The sequence below is a fragment of the Pteropus vampyrus genome, unplaced genomic scaffold (assembly GCF_000151845.1).
Source record: "Pteropus vampyrus isolate Shadow unplaced genomic scaffold, Pvam_2.0 Scaffold24, whole genome shotgun sequence".
NCBI classification, from domain to species: Eukaryota; Metazoa; Chordata; class Mammalia; order Chiroptera; family Pteropodidae; genus Pteropus; species Pteropus vampyrus.
Window position 1 is genome coordinate 12,000,221 of NW_011888805.1, and position 19,663 is coordinate 12,019,883.

Below are 19,663 nucleotides of genomic sequence, written 5' to 3' on the forward strand. Positions count from 1 at the left end.
GGCCCTTATTCAATAGGCAACGAAGAGTCATTGAAGGTACGAAGCAAGGAAGTAATATAATCAAAACTATGTTTCAGAAAGATAGATCTAGCAGCGAAGTGCAGGGGGCATTGGAGGGGGGCAAAGGAAGGAAGGGAATTGAATAGGAAGGCTAGTCTGATGTTGTTGAATCATCACTTCACCTGTGACTTTGGGGTTCCTAAAAAATGTTTCCTATGGAACTCAGAAGAGAACATGTGCTACTGTGCTAGCTGACTGCTGAGCAAGGTCCTTCATTCAATCAACAGCAACTCTTTACTATTTGGTTTACTAGAGTCAGGCCTAGAGTTCAAATTCCTTGTTTCTACTAACACTCTGAGTTTTTGTTTTATTTTGTTTTAGTGGATTTAGTAGCCAAATTACCCACAAAAATTTATTCAATAAATTTGATTCCATGTTTTTGGAAAATTCTTCCATATTTTTCCAGGATAACAGAAACAATGAGTGCAGACAGACTAGACTTTCTAAGCAAGGCTGAGTGTTTATATTTTTGCTTACAAGACTGCAGTAGAGTACTTAATGAACATCTATCTACCTACTGATTCCAAATTCGTATGTTAACTCAATACCTGACTTGTTTGAGTATTAGTTTTACAGTAAAAGATTGGCACAGCATGATGATCAGCAGTTTCTACAAACCACCTTTTCTTGAGAAATGTTATCTACAAAGCTCTCCCCATAAAGCTAAAGAGTTTGCTATTTCCTTTTGGGATTTAATGAGGACTACATTAATATAATGCAATCACTGCATATTTCTGGATTATATACCCCATTTCCATTTTTTTTCCTTTGTCAAGTTAGTTCATGCTACTCATATTGATTTCCATTGGCAGATTACACCATTTCTGAAGGAGTGAGGTCACTAGTATCTTTCTTTGCCAGTATCTTTCTTTGGTTCTGCCCCTTTATGATTATTATCATTATTATTTTGCATATTTCAAAAATGCATCTGTGCTGGGAAAAAATTTTGTTTTTCCCTTCTCCATTTAGACTCATGTTAACAGTCATTTTCCTGTCTCAGTTGTCCTGAGATCCAATTTTAGCAATTTCTATGGGCTCTTCAAACATCTGCAATTCATTCTCAATCCATTCTCCTATCATCCACATTTTCAGAACCTCATACAATCCTTGGATACAGTAAGTACTTAGTGAATATCTGTTTATTAGCTTTGACTCTCTTCTTGTTTTCAGGGAACAATTAAATCCTACCATTTTCTTTATAAAATATGAAATGGGGAAAAAATAGAATACTAAAATAGAAACCAACACCAAAACAGCACAAGCATCATTTGGAGGAAAATTGGTTTTGCATAAAATTAAAACTGAGTGTGCTGTGCAGCTTCTTGTATAAGAGGACTCAACAAAGGAGCAGAAACACCGGAGAGTAGTAATAAGCAGTAATAAAATGTTAATCATCTTCCCTTTCATTCAGTACTTTCAATTTAATTAAGTAATGTACACAGTTCAAATAATAAGACTTGCATTCGGTCTTCATCATTGCAATTGCAAAGGATTTTCTACCACTGCCTTTAAGACCATAAAATTATTTTAAAGGCCTTGTGGGGTTTTGGTTTTTTGTTTTTTGTTTTTTTTCAGTTTATCTAATGGCAGTAATACAACATTATGGAAGAATGTGATTGGAATGCCAAGCAGAGAGAAAATGTACTAGGTAAAACAAATGCTATTTATTCATTCAACAAACCTGTACTGAGGGCTGCACACTGAAGAAGTAGAGGCATCCAAATCATGTTAGCAGAACTCCAGTGAATAAATAGCCTTGAATCTGTGACATGGCTAGAAAGGACTGGAAGGTTTATCTGCTCCAAGCCCTTCATTTTATAGATAAGGGCACTGAAGTTCAAATGGATTAAGTGAGTTGCTCAATCAAGGTAGTTGCAGCTAGAACTAGAATCCAATTCTCTTAATCCAGTAAATTATTCATTTCTATAGAAAATCATTTTCATAGCTTAAATGTTTTTCTTTTGTTTAGTAAATTGTGAGGAAATCCAAAGCGCTTGCAAAGTAACTGCTTAATCTCAGACTAGCCAAAACAATATTGTACTGCAGCTTAGTAACCTTTCTTGCACCTGACCCTATCCTTAACTATAAAAATCTATTAAATTCATAATATACCTAGATTATTATAAGAATTAACAGCTATATGAAATAATAAACCTCTGACACTATGTTAGGGGAGTGGGGGAGACTAGATAAAGGAAGGAGATGGTCTTTGAAGGACATTACTGTAAAGCAGCAGTCCACAACCTTTTTGGCACCAGGGACCAGTGCTCTTATGAGAATCTAATGCCTGAGGATCTGAGGCGGAGCTGATGCCATGATGCTAGCACTGGGGAGTGGCTGCAAATACAGATGAAGCTTCCTAAGTTCACCCGCCACTCACCTCCCGCTATGCAGCCCAGTTCCTAACAGACCCTGGGGTTGGGGACCCCTGCTGTAGAGCTCCAACAGGGGTTAAGGAATGGCATTTCCATGCTGTAATTACATGCAAGGATAACCCCTTCCCAGTGCCCTCTCCTGGTCTGCCAGGGACATCCTACTCGCCCTACCAGCCTCTGACACTTCCAAGGCTCCGCCCATTTCATGCTCCATTCTGCCTTCTCTGACCTTCACCCAGGTCACATAGAACTTAAAAATAAAATTTAAAAATGTGTAAAGCCTCTGGTAAGCCTTCCTGTTTTAAAAGCAACCCTGGGTTTAGAAACACATGGAGTCTACGGCCATGCCACCCTGAACAAGCCCAATCCCATCTGGTCTCGGAAGCTAAGCAGCGTCCAGCCTGGTTAGTACTTGGATGGGAGACTACCTAGGAAGACCAGGTGCTATAGGCATAAAAAATAAAAATTAAAAAAAAAAAGTAAAAAGAAACACATGGAGAAGATACACATTCTTGAAATGCCCTCTGTGCACACTGCTCTTTCCTCTGGTCTAGACTGCCTTTCCCCTGGACTTACTGTAATTCATCCAGAGTACAGCAAATCAGATCAGATCAATCAAAAGTTTAAAATTCTTAAGGATTCTCTCCCTAGGAGTTAAGGATAAGGATAAGAGTTAAGGATTTCAGCATTCAAGCATTCAAAGGTCAAGTCCCTTTGATATCTGACCCCTTTACCGCTTTGGCCTTCTGTCTTGCCATACATGCTTACCCCACGGTTAGCTCCAGTCAAGCCCTGTCTACGAGCATGCCTTTAAACATGCTATCCTCTCTATCCAAAGCCCACCCCCATCCCAGCCCTAACCTATTTGTCCCCAAAGATGAATTCACACCAGCTTGGACACTGTTTTACAGCTGTTGATTTCCTTACTTATTCTTAAGAACAATTGTCTCTTATTTTTTATTTCCTGTACCTGGCATAGTACCTGGCTTTAAACCAGTCAACAAAAATTCCTTCATCACTTACTGTATGCTGGGAGCTGTGCTAAGCTCTGGGGATAGAATAGCGAGCCTCTTTCCTTGGGAGCTGCAACTCAAAGTGAAGTCAGACAGGAAATGGAGAGGGCATATAGGCTAGGAAGAGGGAACACACAGAGGAAACTTTGTAAATATACCGTTAATGAATATGTGAGAGAAAATAGCGTCTTATAGAGAAATAGGCAGGAAAGCAGAGCAAATGTGTTTCCATTTAAACAAATAAATATACAACATGTCAAGGGGTGGTGAGACCAGGAAGGACTGTCTTAAGTATGTGACTCTGAGCAGGAATTCTCAGATGGACAAGGTGGGTCAGAGGGAAGAGTCAGTATATAATCAAAGATGTAAGAGAGTGGTCTGTAAGACAACTCCAAATCAAGTCATATCGTAGAGGATCTGGATGCACTGGGAGCACAATGGGAGATAAGAATTCACATCCTAGGGGACTTGGTATTCCAAGCCAAGAAATTCAGATTTTACCGTTTAGATGTTCTCTAATTCGTGTGGCACCTGTTAGTGGATCATGAAATCATGTCAGTGGGTTGCAAACAGCACTGGGGTAAAACCAGTTGTTTCAGTGATATTTCTATATTTATTATACATGTATATGTGCACAGGGAATTCTTACAGTACATCAGTCCTGATCAAATAGGTTTGAAAGCCACTGCTGCTAGCTATGGGGAACCACTGAAGAGCTGGGACATCTTTGGCATTTAAAAGATGTGGTTTCAGTAAGAAGAGATTAAAGGACAAGGCCTTTTAGAGAATGGCTTTAGGAATCCAGAAGTAAGATAGTAAAATAGTGGCACTTGGAGAGAGAAAAAGAGATAGACTTGATATCTAAATAATAGATACATTTGATGATTCATCCTTTCCTTCCTTTCCATTTCCACTGCTATGATCCTCGATCGGCCCTTATTATTTCTTTTATAATCAGTTTCTGACTCATTTCTTGACCATCTTAAATTCATTCTTCACACTGCATTGAAGGACTCACCTGATAATCTCACTTTCCTGTTTATACATCAGTGGCCACTTATTGCCCCATGATCCAACCATTCTATTCAGCTTCAGTTCTTGACTCTCTTCTTTGGGCTCATTTTCTACAAATCCCATGCAGATTTCTTGCCTCTATATTTGGGCTTTTGTTGTCCTCTCTGCTGAAAATGTTTTTCCCATTTTAAAGGCTTCTTTTAACTCAACCTTCATTAAATTTAACCATTACTTCCTCCAGGAAGCCTTCCCTGATTTCTCCCAATGTGGCCAAATACCATCCCCCGCCATCTTTTCTCCCATGATACTTTGTATAAAATTCTCATGACATGGAGCCATAACTGCAATAGTAAATATTAACCAAGCATTCACCCAGTGCCAGGCACTAAGCTTCCTTGCATTACCTCGTTTAGTTCTCACGAAACCCTGATGAGGTAGATATTGTTATTATCTCCATTTTATAGTGCTCTGGGGAGGCTCAATCAGTTGCAGTGGTGCCAGGCAGTATTGTTTTAGAGCTCATGATTTTAACTGATTTCTGCATTATACACTTACTATGCTATGATAAACCACAGTATCATGGATCAGTTTCCTCTGAAATGTAAGCACCTCACTCAAAGATCACTTAAGCGATTACATTTCTTTGTGTCCCCACCACCCAGCATAATGCCAAGTAGGTAGTTGAACTTACGTTGAAACCTTGCAGCCCTGCAGAGTAAGGAAGCCAGGCAGGAACTGAGAAGTGTTCGCTGGATTTGGCAATGAGGTTTATTAGCATCTTGGTGGAAACTTGTTTCAATGGAGTGAAACTTTTTGTCGTGTACTTCACTTTAGTTCCAGCAAATATTAGGTGATCCATAAATATTGTTTAATGGATAAATTGCCATGGATTTAGGAGTAAATGTGAGGTGAAGAAATAGAGATAATTTTTTTCATGAAGCTTGGCTAGGAAAGAAGAGTTTGGGGTGATGGTGAAAGAGGCTTGCTGAAATGAGGAAATTTGTAGATTAAAAGGAGATCTTAAGTTTTTACATAGTCTGCCAGCTTTTTAGAGATATTGCAGGAAAAACGTATTGAATGTTCTAAGAGACAGTAGCCAAGAGAGGGAGAAGTTAAAAATACTGGAAAAGGGGATTTCTCAGAGGAGACAGGAGAGCAAGATTCTGAAGCGCTGGTGGATCAGCTGCGGGTATGCCAGCCAGGTTCTTTCCCAGTGACCAGCATAGCATTGCCATTTTCCCTGAGCCTTATTTTTCAATTCCAAAAACAAATAACACATACTGTCCCTTAGAGAAATTATATTACCTGAAAGAATTCTCTCTTATATCCTTGTTTTTACTGTTGCTTTCTTTTTCTTTCTTTCCTTCTTTCTGTTTGAATTGTCTAAATCCAAACTAAAAGTCTCAGTCGCATAATTTAAGGGACTACAAAAACTTTACCTTCATTTCAGAAGAAAGACTTAATGTCAGTAAATTCCTGTGAAGGTGTTTTTTCTACTTAAAACTTAGTGCGTGGGGTGCTGTGGGTGCCACAGTGGAAGAGAAAGAATGGGGATTACATACAGAGCCGGGAGTATAGGGCAAGGACAGTGTTTGATGTTTCATCCTCACAGTGACAAGCTGGCTTCCGGGGAGAGGGCTGGCAGCCATATGAGGGGGTGGAGTTGAGGGCACCGCCCCCTGCGAGCAGCGACATGGAGCAGAATGAAGGCTGTGTCCTCCTTCCTTCCTCTCCCCCTAGGACTCCCTGCCACTCCATCCCCCAGACTGGGCCTGGGGAAACACGAGGTTAGACCCTGAGAATCTAGAACAGGATGCGAGTACCCCGGTCAAGGCTGAGAAGAAAGGACCTGAAAATCCCACGGGCCACAGCAGAGATCGAAGGGGAATTCCAAGCGACACTCAGTTGCTAGGGCGTCTGCTCTGGGGATGTGTTGTGTGGAAGGGAAGTCGTTCTGTAGAACATACTTATTATCCTGCTAGATGATGATAGTAAAGCATGTTAGGATCCTGTACATAAATAAATATACATAGTGATCACCAAAAATAAGCAGTTCCATTTTTATTGCCTACTACTTGTAAGACCATGTGCCAGTCTGAGGAATTAACAACCAGTGAGCATAGAAGTCCTATAGTTTTACATAAGCAATAAACTGTAGATGTTTAGAGAAGAGAAAACTATATAATGACCAGGTATAGCCAAATGGAAGAAATCAGATTACTATCACTGTACTGTTGTATTTTATCACAGTACTCGTATCACAGTACTGTTGTATTTTAGGAGCCATGCTATGAAGTAGTCCCAGGCACCAAAGTGAGAGGAATTTGCTTCCAGGAGCCTTCTCCTGAATTACATTAATGTCATCATCAACCTGGGGTCTGAAAAGGAGTAGGTATGGTGGTGCCTTTTTATAATCAATTGAATTACCCAAATAACTTCACTGGAAAACTTGCTTGACTGTAGCCAAATTGGAAGTCAGTCTTCTGTAATGAAAAGATGCCCCTCTGGCAATTGAAGAAGTTGTGTCCAAGTCAAGTTCACTTGGATTTTAAGGAAAAGACAGCTCTTCACTCCCAGAAAACAGAAAAAAATGATGACACCAGCAGATACTGCGTATGGGTTCACAAATAAATACCTGAACACTCTATAGTTTTTCTACATCTATTGGTATTATTATCAGCTAAACCATTATAAATTAAGAGGAATATTTGTTTACTATTATGTAATATCAAAAAACCACACTTGGAAAATCCCCAGAAGCTGGCCAGTCTCTTTAATCACATCTGGCTATTTTACAGTCTGAGAGATTAGTGCTTTGGGCTTTTTTTTTTTTTTTTTCAAATAAATAAATTAGTAAAATCTGGGCGGACTGAATTTAGCAATATACATATGTATACATATATATTAATGCGTGTATATATATATATATTAATAGTTTGCATACACAGTGTTCAGTAAGAGTAGCTGTATGGTTAAAAGAAGGGCCTTACTTTCTCACTCCAGCATCTACAAAGGTTGTTGCTTCTAGTCTGGTGTAGTGTGGAGACTAGTCTCCTATAAACCCCAGGTGAAGGAACTCTTGATTTGTTCAGGGTGGATGTCTTGCCCCAGTCTATGTTTGTTTACAATATTCTCCACAAACGATTTAGTAGTTCTGAATAAAATCATGGCCCAGGTGGCCAAGGAACCAGGTCTGAGGCTTGTATCCGGGCATTCATTTTTCTCACACACACAGTTGCAACAGCTATCTGAGAGCCACCATGACTGGTCTCTGAGGGGCTCCAAAAGCCACTCACAATCAGCAACTCCCTCCAGCAGAGCAACTCACTGCCTGAAGGAACACAATAAGCCAGATGTAGCTTGAATTCCCTCGGGGCAGAGGGAGCATTTCTCCACTCAGCAGTTTGGGAGGGCACCTTGCCTAAGTCTAAGGCCAGAGGGAGCGCCCCATGCGTTCATTCACAACCGAGCCTCTCTCAAGATCAAGTAAACATCATAAACCTTGTCATTAGTCAGCCCATAAAACCCATTTGGGAGGCTGCAAAGCCAATGAAATGTGTAAAGGAGTAGCAGAGAAGGGACATATTGAGACCAGGATGAGGACTTAGTGAAGAGATAAAGCATTTCAAGACAAAGCTTGCAATTTTGTGCCAGCAACGGTGCTGTTACAAAATATATCTCTGTTTTTGTAACACTTTTATCCCTGATGCTTCTGGAGAAATGTAATCTTTCTAAATTTCCCTTGCCACATTCTTTGTGGAGAGAGAAAGTGATTATCATCTTCCTGTATCCATAAGGCTCAGAACAGTTAATTTGCTGAAGGTTATTTTGTATCATGGGCCTTTCAATGAAATATCACCCCCACTTACCCCTTGCCCCCAGTGGAATGTGTTAAGGCACAAATAATATACCTGCTCTTTGAACACTTGAGTAAGTTATATATGTCAGTAAGTTTAACTGAAATATAATAGATTTTAATAATCAAAGCCCCATTAATATGAGCTTAACACCTACACACATGCTTCACAAGAAGATTCTGGCGAGTCACTGATTTTTTTTTTTCCTTGGAAGACAAGTAGACTATGGCTGTTTGTTTCAAGTCTCCAATTCATATTTGCCCCTTGAATTTTTCCCCTGAAATCCAGGTCTGATGATGCCTCTTCCTATTGGATAGCTCACTTGAATGTCATAGCCTTACCACCTCTCAGGTCTTTACTAAAAAGCCACCTTCTCAGGGAGGACTTTCATTCTCATATAATTAAAACTGAACCCTCCCATTCCAAGTATCCTGCTCTCTTGTTCCTGCTTGATTTTTCTCCCTTACATATTATAATTTACTTATTTTATTAAATAAATAATGTAGTCCCTTAATAAATAAGTTTATTCTCTTAGCCATAACTCAAGCTCCATGAGGGATCTGTTTTGTTAATTGTTGTATTCTTAATGCCTCGGTTAGGCCTGACACATAGTTGCTCTTCAATAATGAACACTGAATGAATGAATGAATGAATGAATGAATGAAAGTTAAAATGTTGAAAGCATTGGATTGTTGTTTTAAAAAGTTAGAAGATATGAAATTATTCTATTTCTACTTTATAGAATTCTACTTCATACTTATTCCACTTGATAGAGTAACTCCGAGGGACAAGTGGTGACCCTCAAAGGTGTGGCGTAAACTTGATTAGAGTTTTGTTTGGATAGCATTATTTGTTTGCTTGGGTTTTTTGTTTATTTGTTTTGTTTTTTAATTTAAATGCCCTTAGCAAGCATGCACTCCCAGTTTGCCACACACAGTCCCTACCACTCCCTATTTTTATACACTGGTCATAGGGCTTTACGCACTTACTATTCCCACCAGCATCTGAAGACAACAAGTTTGCCAGCCATACCCTAGTAGAAACTAGTTCAATGGTTTGCTTAAACCAATAGGTGTAGTTTTGACCAAATAATAATTTATAGTATGACTTTGGGTATATTATTAACATTTTTGGGTCTCTTCTGACTCTGAAATTATATTAAAATATCTATTGGTTGCTTGATAGCCTGTGTTCAGGTCATCTGAACTATTTTGGGAATTCTTAGCTGAGTATCAAAAGAAATGACAATTCCTTATGTGATTCTTAATCCCTATGGTTTCTAATATCCAACAGATTATTTAAGTTTATAGATTAGTTGTATACTTTGAAGTGAGATATAATGTTTCTAAATTCTTGTCCTTTGATAAAATCAGCATACAGTCTAATGAAGGTTAGATTCAGCATGGCCATTCTTTCACTATAAAATGAATACTTGTAAGATGATATTGCATAAGATTTATCTAAATATAGTGGTCCATAATGTAAAATTTGCATATACCAAGATTCTTATTCGGTTGGGCCATACAAATTCATTTGAAGACAAGACTTCTTAAAATTCTAGTCATTATAACCCCAAAGTTAAATCTACTTGGCAAAAGAGACATTGAAAGCAAGCCAGAATAAAAGATTGATTTTAAGATGCAATGTTGGTAACTGATCAGAAATGATTACTAAACTTCAAGCTCAAAATCCTCTGAATAAAAATAATAAAAAATATTTTCCATCTCTAATGAAATTTAGCACTTTTTAGATTGATCAAAAACATTTGGTACTGACATCAGGAAGAGAGATTCTATCATAGTCTCAAACTTTCAGGGTTTTATTTAGACTTTCATTAATAAAGCAAATGAATATTTTGAATGCACCTACTAATATGCTTATTGGGCCCTAAAGTGCAAGAAATACTGATAGAAACCTCTCAAATGTTAACATTAGGGTAGTTAACTGAAAAAATAAAAATAAAAAAAGAAGCTATTTTAAATGGCTTTGAAAAGAATACATATAAATAAAGTAAATAAAGCAATTAAAAGACACATATGTAACCAAAGAAATAAATATGATGATTTTAATTGCTTGAGATTCTTATAAACTTTTAGAGAATTTATTTTTAAAAAAATGAAAGGATAGAACATTGTAAAAAGAGAGAAACTAAAACAGCCATAATCCTAACAATAAATACAACAGTTTCTGTTTGGCCTGTTACTTTCTTGCTTTGTTTATGGATAGTACATATATGTTTTCATTTGTAACTATAATAATTGAAAAATTCTGTATTTGGCTTGTTTTTCATATAATTATGTTCTAAACATATTCCACATAGCTAGTCTTTACAATATTTATTTTTAGTGATGGCATATTATTCCATCAAATTGTTTAAACAATCTTTTGCTATTGCTACTTTAGTTTATTTCTCAGTGTATTTTTTTAAAGTTAATTAGAGCATTACTAACTAAAATTCGGTGCTGTGATTTTATTTCTTCTTCCTTCTGGTTTATGCTAATTTCACTAATTGGCTGACTATAAAAGAATACTCAGGTGTTTCAAAGAGCATGGAAAGCCATATTAAATCGAGATAAATTTCAAACATTTGATGACCACAGGTCTTACAGTACTTTAATGATTGTTCAAATTGCATGCTAATAAAGGAGTAAACTCTGGATTCACGGTGCCTGGATCCTGACTTTGCTCAATACCAGCATTGTACCTCAGGGAAATTTGCATCATCCCTCTGTGCCTCTGTTTCCTCATCTGTAAAATCAGACTAATAATAGGGCCTACCATAAAAGACTATTCTGAGGATTAAACAAAACAATGCATGTCAGATACTTAGAACAGTGCCTTTCATATTTAAAGTGCTATATAAATATTATTTCTTTTAATATTAGAATAGCTTTATATCTTTTGAGATAATTTCTTAGTCAGAAGCAACTTCTTTCATAATCAAGTTTTTGCAATAGTGAAATATATGTTAATTCATTGAGCAGCAATTAGAACCTAAGCTATGGGCTGAGTATATTTTCTCTAGTTAGAATAACTAGTAATCCACCTTAGAGATTTGTGAACTCTCATTATCTCGGCATAATTATAATAGTAAGAGTCAAAGTAAAATAGTCACTATCTACTGAACACTATGTGCCAGGCAAAACACTTGGACATTTAAAAACACTGTGAAATCTTTACAACAACATGAAAGGAAGTATTATTACCCTAGTCTTACAGATAGGGAGAAAGACTCAACAAGATGAAATGACCAGCCAAAAAATATACACTCTTGGATTGCCAATGGTCAGCATTGACCAATTTGGGTTATGTTTAGACAAGAAAGATAGAGAAGTTGTGAGACTGATTTCTCCCTTCATAAGTATCCATCCAACAAATTTCCCACTGAAGCCCAGTTAAACATCAAAGGGAGTCAGATGCATTTGTTTTTTCTTTTCTTTTGCACGGTATAGGTACGAAGATGGATCAAGAGTCCGATGGTCAGTGTGGACAAGCATCAGAGTCCCAGCCTGAAGTGCTCAGGCCCCTCGGGGGTACACGTCCCACCTGGGGAGCCCGACTTTGAGCCTTCCTTGTGTCAGATGTGCCTGGGAGATCACGCTTTCCAAAGAGCAGTTCTCTCTCAGGAGAAAGAGTCCTGTTCATGGGAAACTCAATCTGGGTGTGAAGTAAGTTTATTTTTGCTCTGGATCTCGTCTCCTAAAAGGATTCTAGGTCTTTGTTTTACTTGTATTCATGCCATACTATGCTCTCCCCCAACCCCGCATTTTTAAATGTACATTTATAAAGCTTCTGAGGAGGATATAGAATTGCAGCCTTTGTTAGCCCGTTGTTCTAATTTTTAAAAAAATATATATTTTTTTGAATTAATTAATATTAAATTTTAAATTACAGTTGACATTCAATGTTATTTTATGTTAGTTTCAGGTATTCACCATAGTGGTTAGACATTTACATAATTTACGAAGTGATGCCCCCGATTAGTCTAGCTCCCACCTGGCACTATATTCCCTGTGCTGTGCTTTACATCCCTGTGACTATTTTGTAACTAACAATGTGTACTTCCTTATCGCTTCGCCTTTTTCACTCAGCCCCCCAACCCTCCTCTGACAACCATCAGTTTGTTCTCTATAAGTCTGTTTCAGTTTTGTTTATTCATTCACTCTGTTCTTTACATTCCACACTAATTCAAAAAGATATATGTATGCATATGTCCATTGAAACATTATTTACAATAGCCAAGATATGAAAGCAACCCACGTGCTCATCAATAGATGGTTGGATAAAGAAGCTGTGGTACATATATACAATGAAATATTACTCAGCCATAAAAAAAAAAAAAAATGAATGAAATCTTACCATTTGCAACAACATGGATGGACTTAGAGGGTATTATGCTCAGCGAAATAAGTCAGACAGAGAAAAACAAAAATTAAAAATGTTTAGAGCAGTTTTAGGTCTACAAAAAAATTAAGAAAAAGGTGTAGAGATTCCTGTACATCCCCTGCCCCTACACATGCATGTCTTCCACCACTATCAACAACCCCACCCAAGTGGTACACTTGTTACCATAGATGAACCTACACTGATGCATCGTCATCCAAAGTCCACAGTTTACATTAGGGTTCACTCTTGGCTCTTGGCGATGTATGTTCAATGAATTTGAACAAATGTATAATGACATGGATCCATCATTAGAGTATCATGCAGAGTAGTTTCACTAAAGCCCTCTGCACTCTACCTATTCATCCCTCCCTCCCCCCAACCCCTGGCAACCACTGATCCTCTTACTGTCACCATAATTTTGCCTTTTCCAGTTATCATACAGTTGGAATCATATAATATGGTGTACTAATTTTTTATACTGTTCCAAGATTGATACAGCAATGTTTTGGTTAAATAGAAATTCTCATTAGTTGTTTGATCACATAGAGATTAATTCTTGTATAATGGAAGAAATATACCATAATAGTTATCTACAAGTTTGTAGCTTCCATTGAAATATTTAGCACAAAATAATAATTTAGCACTGTATCAACTTTTCACTATTTTTCTCACATGTACTCATATTTTTCATATATCTTCATGTTTTTACTAAAACTTATTTTTCTCTGTTGCTCCAAGAATTTTCTTTGTCTTTTAATTTTGCTAGTCCAAGAAAGCCAGATAATTAACTTATCTTGCAAGTTCTAAAATTTCAAATATTTACAGCTGTATTTTTAACTTACAACTAATTAGGTTCATATTTATTTCCACTTTTTAAACAAGTAGATTAAATGTTTGTTATTTTTAGTACTATCTTATTGATATAAAAACACATTTAAAAGACAGAACTTGTTATTAAAAGGTAGAATTAGTTGCAAGTGATCTTCCAGCATGCTTATTTTAAATCAGTGCATCATAAGATGTTAAATATTAATAACTCCCTCCCTCATTTTTTTTTAAATGGTGTTTTCCAGAGGTAAAGGAATCACTTTAGCTGCTAAAAAAAAAAAAAAGATTTAAAATCCTTGAATCTGAGTTCCTTTTAACTCTGGGATATCCAATGTCTCAGAATCTGTTTCTTCATGAAAAAGTAACATCGGCCTGCCTGCTTTTGAGGGTTATTGGAAAGATCAAATGAGATAAAAAATATGAAATAGTTCATAATCTATAATGTGCCATACAACTATAAATCATTTTTACTTATGTTTGCTGATTTACATATTAGCTAAGCCTGTCAATCTGTAACACTAAATTAGACTTCCATGACTCGGTTAGCACTTTGCTGATTGATGAACATGTGTCATGGTGCATTTATTGTTTAGCCAGACACTGGCTCTACTCCAGGTTGGTCATAAAAGGTAATAAATAGATTCTAAAGACAAGAATTGGCTAACTTTTTCTGTAAAGGGCCAGATAGTAAAGACTTTAGGTTTTGCAGGCTATACAGTCTCTGTCATTTCTATTCAGCTATGTCCTTGTAGAGAACACAGCCATAGATACCCTACAAATGAATAGGGCTGACTGTGTTTTAATAAAACTTTTATTTACAAAAACATGTAGCTGGCCCACCAGTCATAGTTTGCAGACTCTTAGAGTCTAAAAGAGTTTTCCAACTCTTTGGAGTGTAAAGAACTATTCTTGACTCAGAGGCAGAGAGAGGGCTCTGCAAATCCTATACAGAGCACAAATGTCTAGGACTAAATGTTTACTTGAGCGTACTATATGCTCCCTTTGTTAGAAGCTGGTGATAGATTAATGGATAAATGGAATTTCACACAAGAGGAAACAATAGACAAAGAGCTGGAAGAAATTTAAAGCAACATTGTGGTTTATTCTTTTTACTTTATCTGGGATAATAGGTGAATCATTCTCCAATTTACAATGGATTACCTGATTCTGACTTTGCTGGATTTTTTTTCTAACAGTCACCACAAATCAAGAAGGCATATCTATTTTAATAACTTAAAAACAAATCTATACTTTGTGTTCCTGTAGGGATTAAACCATGAAATAGTTCCTTGAGAAGGCACCACTGTCCTTTTAGGAAATGGAGTTCTGTGATTAGAAAATGGAGAGGCTGTTAGATGCAGGGGCCTGATAGTAAAAACTCCAAGCTGTTCCCTTGACAACTCCTGATGTGGATTATTTTAAGCAAGTCATTAATTCATCCTTCCCTCTCAATGTTCTCTCCTATGAAAACTGAGATCATTCATGCTTGACATCCAGTTTCTTTCCAGGAGTCTTTTTAGTAATTTGCAGATGAGATAGGATTGTTAAAATCTTTTGTAAATATAAACTTATAGTAAATAGAGTGCTGGAGTCAGGCAACATTCTGGTGCCCACTCTGCCACAAGGTCAATATGTGATCTTGAACAAGTCACAAAACCTCTGGCACATCATATGATGGGCCTAACCTAATTAACTCTAAAGCCTTTTTTAGTCTGAAATCCTACAGGTGGATTTCGATGACCTATAAAGGAAAATAAACTCTGTATTTGATGTGTAAAGATAAAATATAAACTATGAGGTGAGAATATTTAAAAAAAATAAGAAAGCAAATAAAGTGCTACTACTTTACGAATAATTGTGGGGATTTTCTTTCCCCTAACTTTAGCATTTAGAGTACGTTCTAAATGCTACTTTTAATGGCCAGAAATCAATTGTAGTTAGTTTGTGCCAGGCCTTGCCAATAGTCCAGTCAATGGTCTTTAAACATGTTTCTCTCATGGAAGAAGCTAGAATATGCATATTGCCAACAAATTACCTAGAATAATAGCAATATTGTGATGTTACTAGTAATACTGTCTAAAATGGAGTGTTTATAAATTAAACAGACCTTTCTGGAAATGAGATGGAAAGATGATAAACTGTTACTTAAGAATGCATACTAGTGGATCTCAAGTTGTAGTTTTAAGTCTGACATCAACTTTTAGGCCATAAAGAGACAGAAACCAAAGTAGTTTTTCAATGGGTACATGCTAACTAAACATATTCACAAACTATGTTCTCTACCATATCTCTCACAGCACCTACAATAACCAGATCAACCAAGTTGGAAAGGAAAGAGAGGAGTGTTTTAGAGTAGAACTGAGGAAGGAAGTCTGGTGTTAAAAAAACATAGAATTGGATGAAGATGGCAGCCTGAACAGATAAGGTCATCTCTCCTTTCTGCCTTAAATGACAAAGCACACACACACACATACACCCACTATTTAATTTATAATAGTCCTAGAAAACAAAGTATGTCATTGTACGAATGAAGAGTAATTAATAATCTCTGAAAAATAGAAGGCAGGTAGCATTATGAGGTTGATGTGGAAATCATAGTCAAAAATGATCCCATCATAGAACTGCAACAGATAGGAACATTGCAAGCTTCTGTGTTCAAAAGGACCTAGTAATTTGGAAAATAAAGATATACCCGGCAAGGCCTAATAAAAAGGAAGTAGTTTCAGTAATATAAATTCAGACAAAATATAGTGTAAGTAAAATATATATATATATATATATATATATATATATATATATATATATATATATAGAAAGAAAAAAGAAGTATTTCACACTGATGAAAGATATCTAGTAAGAAGATAAAGCATTCACAAACCTCTGTGTACCTAACAACATAACACGGAAATCTTTAAAGCAACAACTAATAGAAATACAAAGAAAAATTGGCAAATTCAAGTCATAGAGGAAAGTTTTTATCATTCTTGTTCCATAAATTGCCAATTCAAGAAGATTGAAAAAAATGTAAGGGTAGAGGATTTTAATAAAACAATTAACTAAATATGATTTATGTAGAGATTTGTATCTAGTAAAAAAAAAAAAAATACTCATTATTTTAAGCATGCGTGGAACCATCACAAAAACTAAGAATTAGATCACAAAGCAAATCTCATCAAATTCCAAAAAGCAGAAATCATACAGATAACATTGTATTACTGATTACGATTTGATAAAATTAGAAACCAACAACAATATGAGAGCCAAGCACCATCCCCAGATGATCCACCCACCTGGAATCCAGGAACACCCTTCCTAATAACTCTGGGCTTACATAGAAAATAAAAAAGGAATTTAAAAATTATTTTAAGTGCTTTGCTACCAGGAAAATGCAGATTGAAACAATGAAATACCATTTGTTTTTAATCCATCAGATTGTCAAAGGTCAGAAAGATTGATAATGTCATATTGGTGAAAGTGTGGGCCAAAACACTGTTAGTGGAAGAGGTTTTTTTCCTGGCAATGTTTCTCTATTAAAAAATTAAGAATCTCATACCTTTAATTCAGCAACTCTGTGCCTCCATACTGGTTAATGTGATAATGAGGATGGGTATCCAATGATATCCACTGTAATACTGGAAATGGTAAAAAAAAAAAAAAAAAAAGTAATATCAGTAGATAACAAAATTATAAACTCAAAAGGGATTATTTATTATGGCATATTTATACTATGGAATCTCATTAAAAATGAGATCCATATGTACTAAAAATCCCAAGGTATATTAATTTAGGAAAGCAAATTGAAGATGAATATGTCTCTAGCATGATATTACATCCATATCAGGGCATATATATATGTGCATCTATCGGTGTGTGTGTTTACATGTTTGTGTGTATGTAAATGCAAATAAAAAGATCTATAAGTACGTATATCAAACTGAAATGATGATTACCATTTTCAAGGGATTGAAATTAAGAGCTGATTAGGTGGGAAAGCATAGTCAAGAAGGACTTTAGCTTTGTCTATATTGGTTGAATTTTTCAAGACCATATTGATATATATTACTTACGAGTTTGGTGAAAATATCATGCCCACCAGGAGACTCACTTGTAGAAAGTGAATATAACTCAGTCTTATTGGTAGAAAGTCAGGCACCATCCCAAAGATGATTTCACACCATGAGACCATCCCATCACTACAAAGAAAGGCTCCTGGAGAAAAATAGAAAACACACAATATTTATGCTCCCATAGCACCTTGCTTATGTTTCTGCGAGTCAATTATTTTGCCCCACCCTGTGTGACGTTTGTTCATGTGCATGTCCATTTATTCTCTAAGCTTCTGGCAATCATTAAATTTAATGTGTTTATTTTTCTTTCTCTTCCCTGGGCTTTGCGTACATGCTATAGAGTTAACACATTCTTCTTTCTCTCTTTGCCTTTTTTAGCTAAAATTGAAATTTTCTTCATGCAAAAAATATTTTTAACACAAAAAGGAGAGACTAAGGCAGAAAATTCTGCAGCCCATGCTGGCCATAAATCACATGCATTCCAGAGGGGCTGCAGGCCAAGGGCTCATGCCTGATTCTCATTATTTGCCCTCTCATATGGGATAGATTTGGCTGAGTGAGGATTTCCTCAGACCTCTGTCTGTCTTTCAATTCAAGACAGCTCAAAAAAGTGCTTAGTCAGCGACCGATGGCTGAAGCCAGGGCATTCTGTGTTGTTTTTAAGGCCTAGTGAAGTTAGGCCTCTGGAAGGAGCCAACCCACTTGGAGAAGCTATTAACCACAGAACTAAAAACAGAAAGATTAACATTGAATCTTTGACGTGATTAAATATAAGGTTACTGCCTCTTCTTCCTTCTTAGCAAATCACCAAAGAAAATAATTGAAGACACTTTTAATTAAGCCGACTTCTTCACACAGTTCTGGAAGAGAGTCTGTTCTCTTTGTTTATTGTGTTTCAGATGCCTTACCTCTGTCTGTTAAACTCCCTCTGTCCAAGGTGGTGCACCATTACCTTTATATTTCTTCTCAAAATTATTGAGCTGTTCCTTTGAAGCCCAAGAAGCGCCGTTATAAAGTGGTCACCTGAGGAATAGTTTCCATACTGACTTACTTTCATATTGTCTTGAGTTTTTCTGATCTTTCTTAAGAAGAGGCTATAAAAAAATATACTTAAGTCAGCCAGATGGCTTTATAGATTTCTGGTTTCTTTCAATTTACATAGTAAAAATGGTTTTTTTATGAAGGCTCTAGAGAATAAAATAACATTGCTTCAAATTATCCTCTTCCCACAGTTTTCTGCTCTTGACATTAGGGTCTCTGGGGGATGTCTGCTGATTTCTCAGCTTATCAGACACAATTGTCTTTATTCTGCACAAAATTTTAAGTCAGTAATTATTAAGAAAGCACTCATTACATAAAATGAAAGTTCAGACTACTAAGGGGAAGTGGATAAGAAAATGACCTTTTCTTTTGCTCCATATACTTAGAATGTGATTGAGGGATAACATTCTAGCCAGGACGAAATCTGGGTTCTACACCCAGCTCTGCTGCTGGAGGGTCATGCGACCTTACGCTAGCGACTCGAACTCCTGCGGCTCGCCTGCAAGTCATGAAAAATAATATAGTGCTGCCCACCACACCTGGCTGATGAGAGAATGGGGATCAAATGAAAGAGAACATGTAGAAGCTCTTTAAAAAATAACTATAAACAGTATTTGAAATATTATTAGTTGGCAAATATATCTAAGGGTAATACAAACTGAAAAAACTTTAAAGCGAATAAATCGGCCTTAAGCAAAACATTCATCACATTTCCAAGCTTTCTTAATTAAAATAATAATAATTAATAAAGAATACTACCTGGAAAATATATCTTAGGAAACATTAAAAATGACAGTATATTGCCCTTTTAAGATAGTGAGAATTCCTATAATTACTATGCCATTTTTATCTGAATATTATTATTCTAATAATGAGGCAGAATTGGGAAAAAAAGATAGTTTTACCCAAATAAAAGTTAGAATTTTTTCCTAGAAAGCCAGCATTAAAATATACATATATATATTTAAGACAGGAGTATGTAAAATAGAGAAAACTCTATTGGTTTCTTCTTGAATTTTTCC

General features: G+C 36.3%; 1 protein-coding gene and 1 pseudogene across 1 annotated transcript in view; both read left to right on the forward strand.

The window, feature by feature from the left end:
• Positions 1-19,663, forward strand: part of LOC105289527 — a 96,558-nt gene that overhangs the window by 29,656 nt on the left and 47,239 nt on the right. The window contains exon 2 of the mRNA XM_011356237.2: positions 11,772-11,987. Coding sequence (XP_011354539.1) covers positions 11,772-11,987 — 216 coding nt within the window. The remainder of the gene's footprint in view (positions 1-11,771; positions 11,988-19,663) is intronic.
• LOC111737180 lies at positions 2,770-2,888 on the forward strand (annotated as a pseudogene).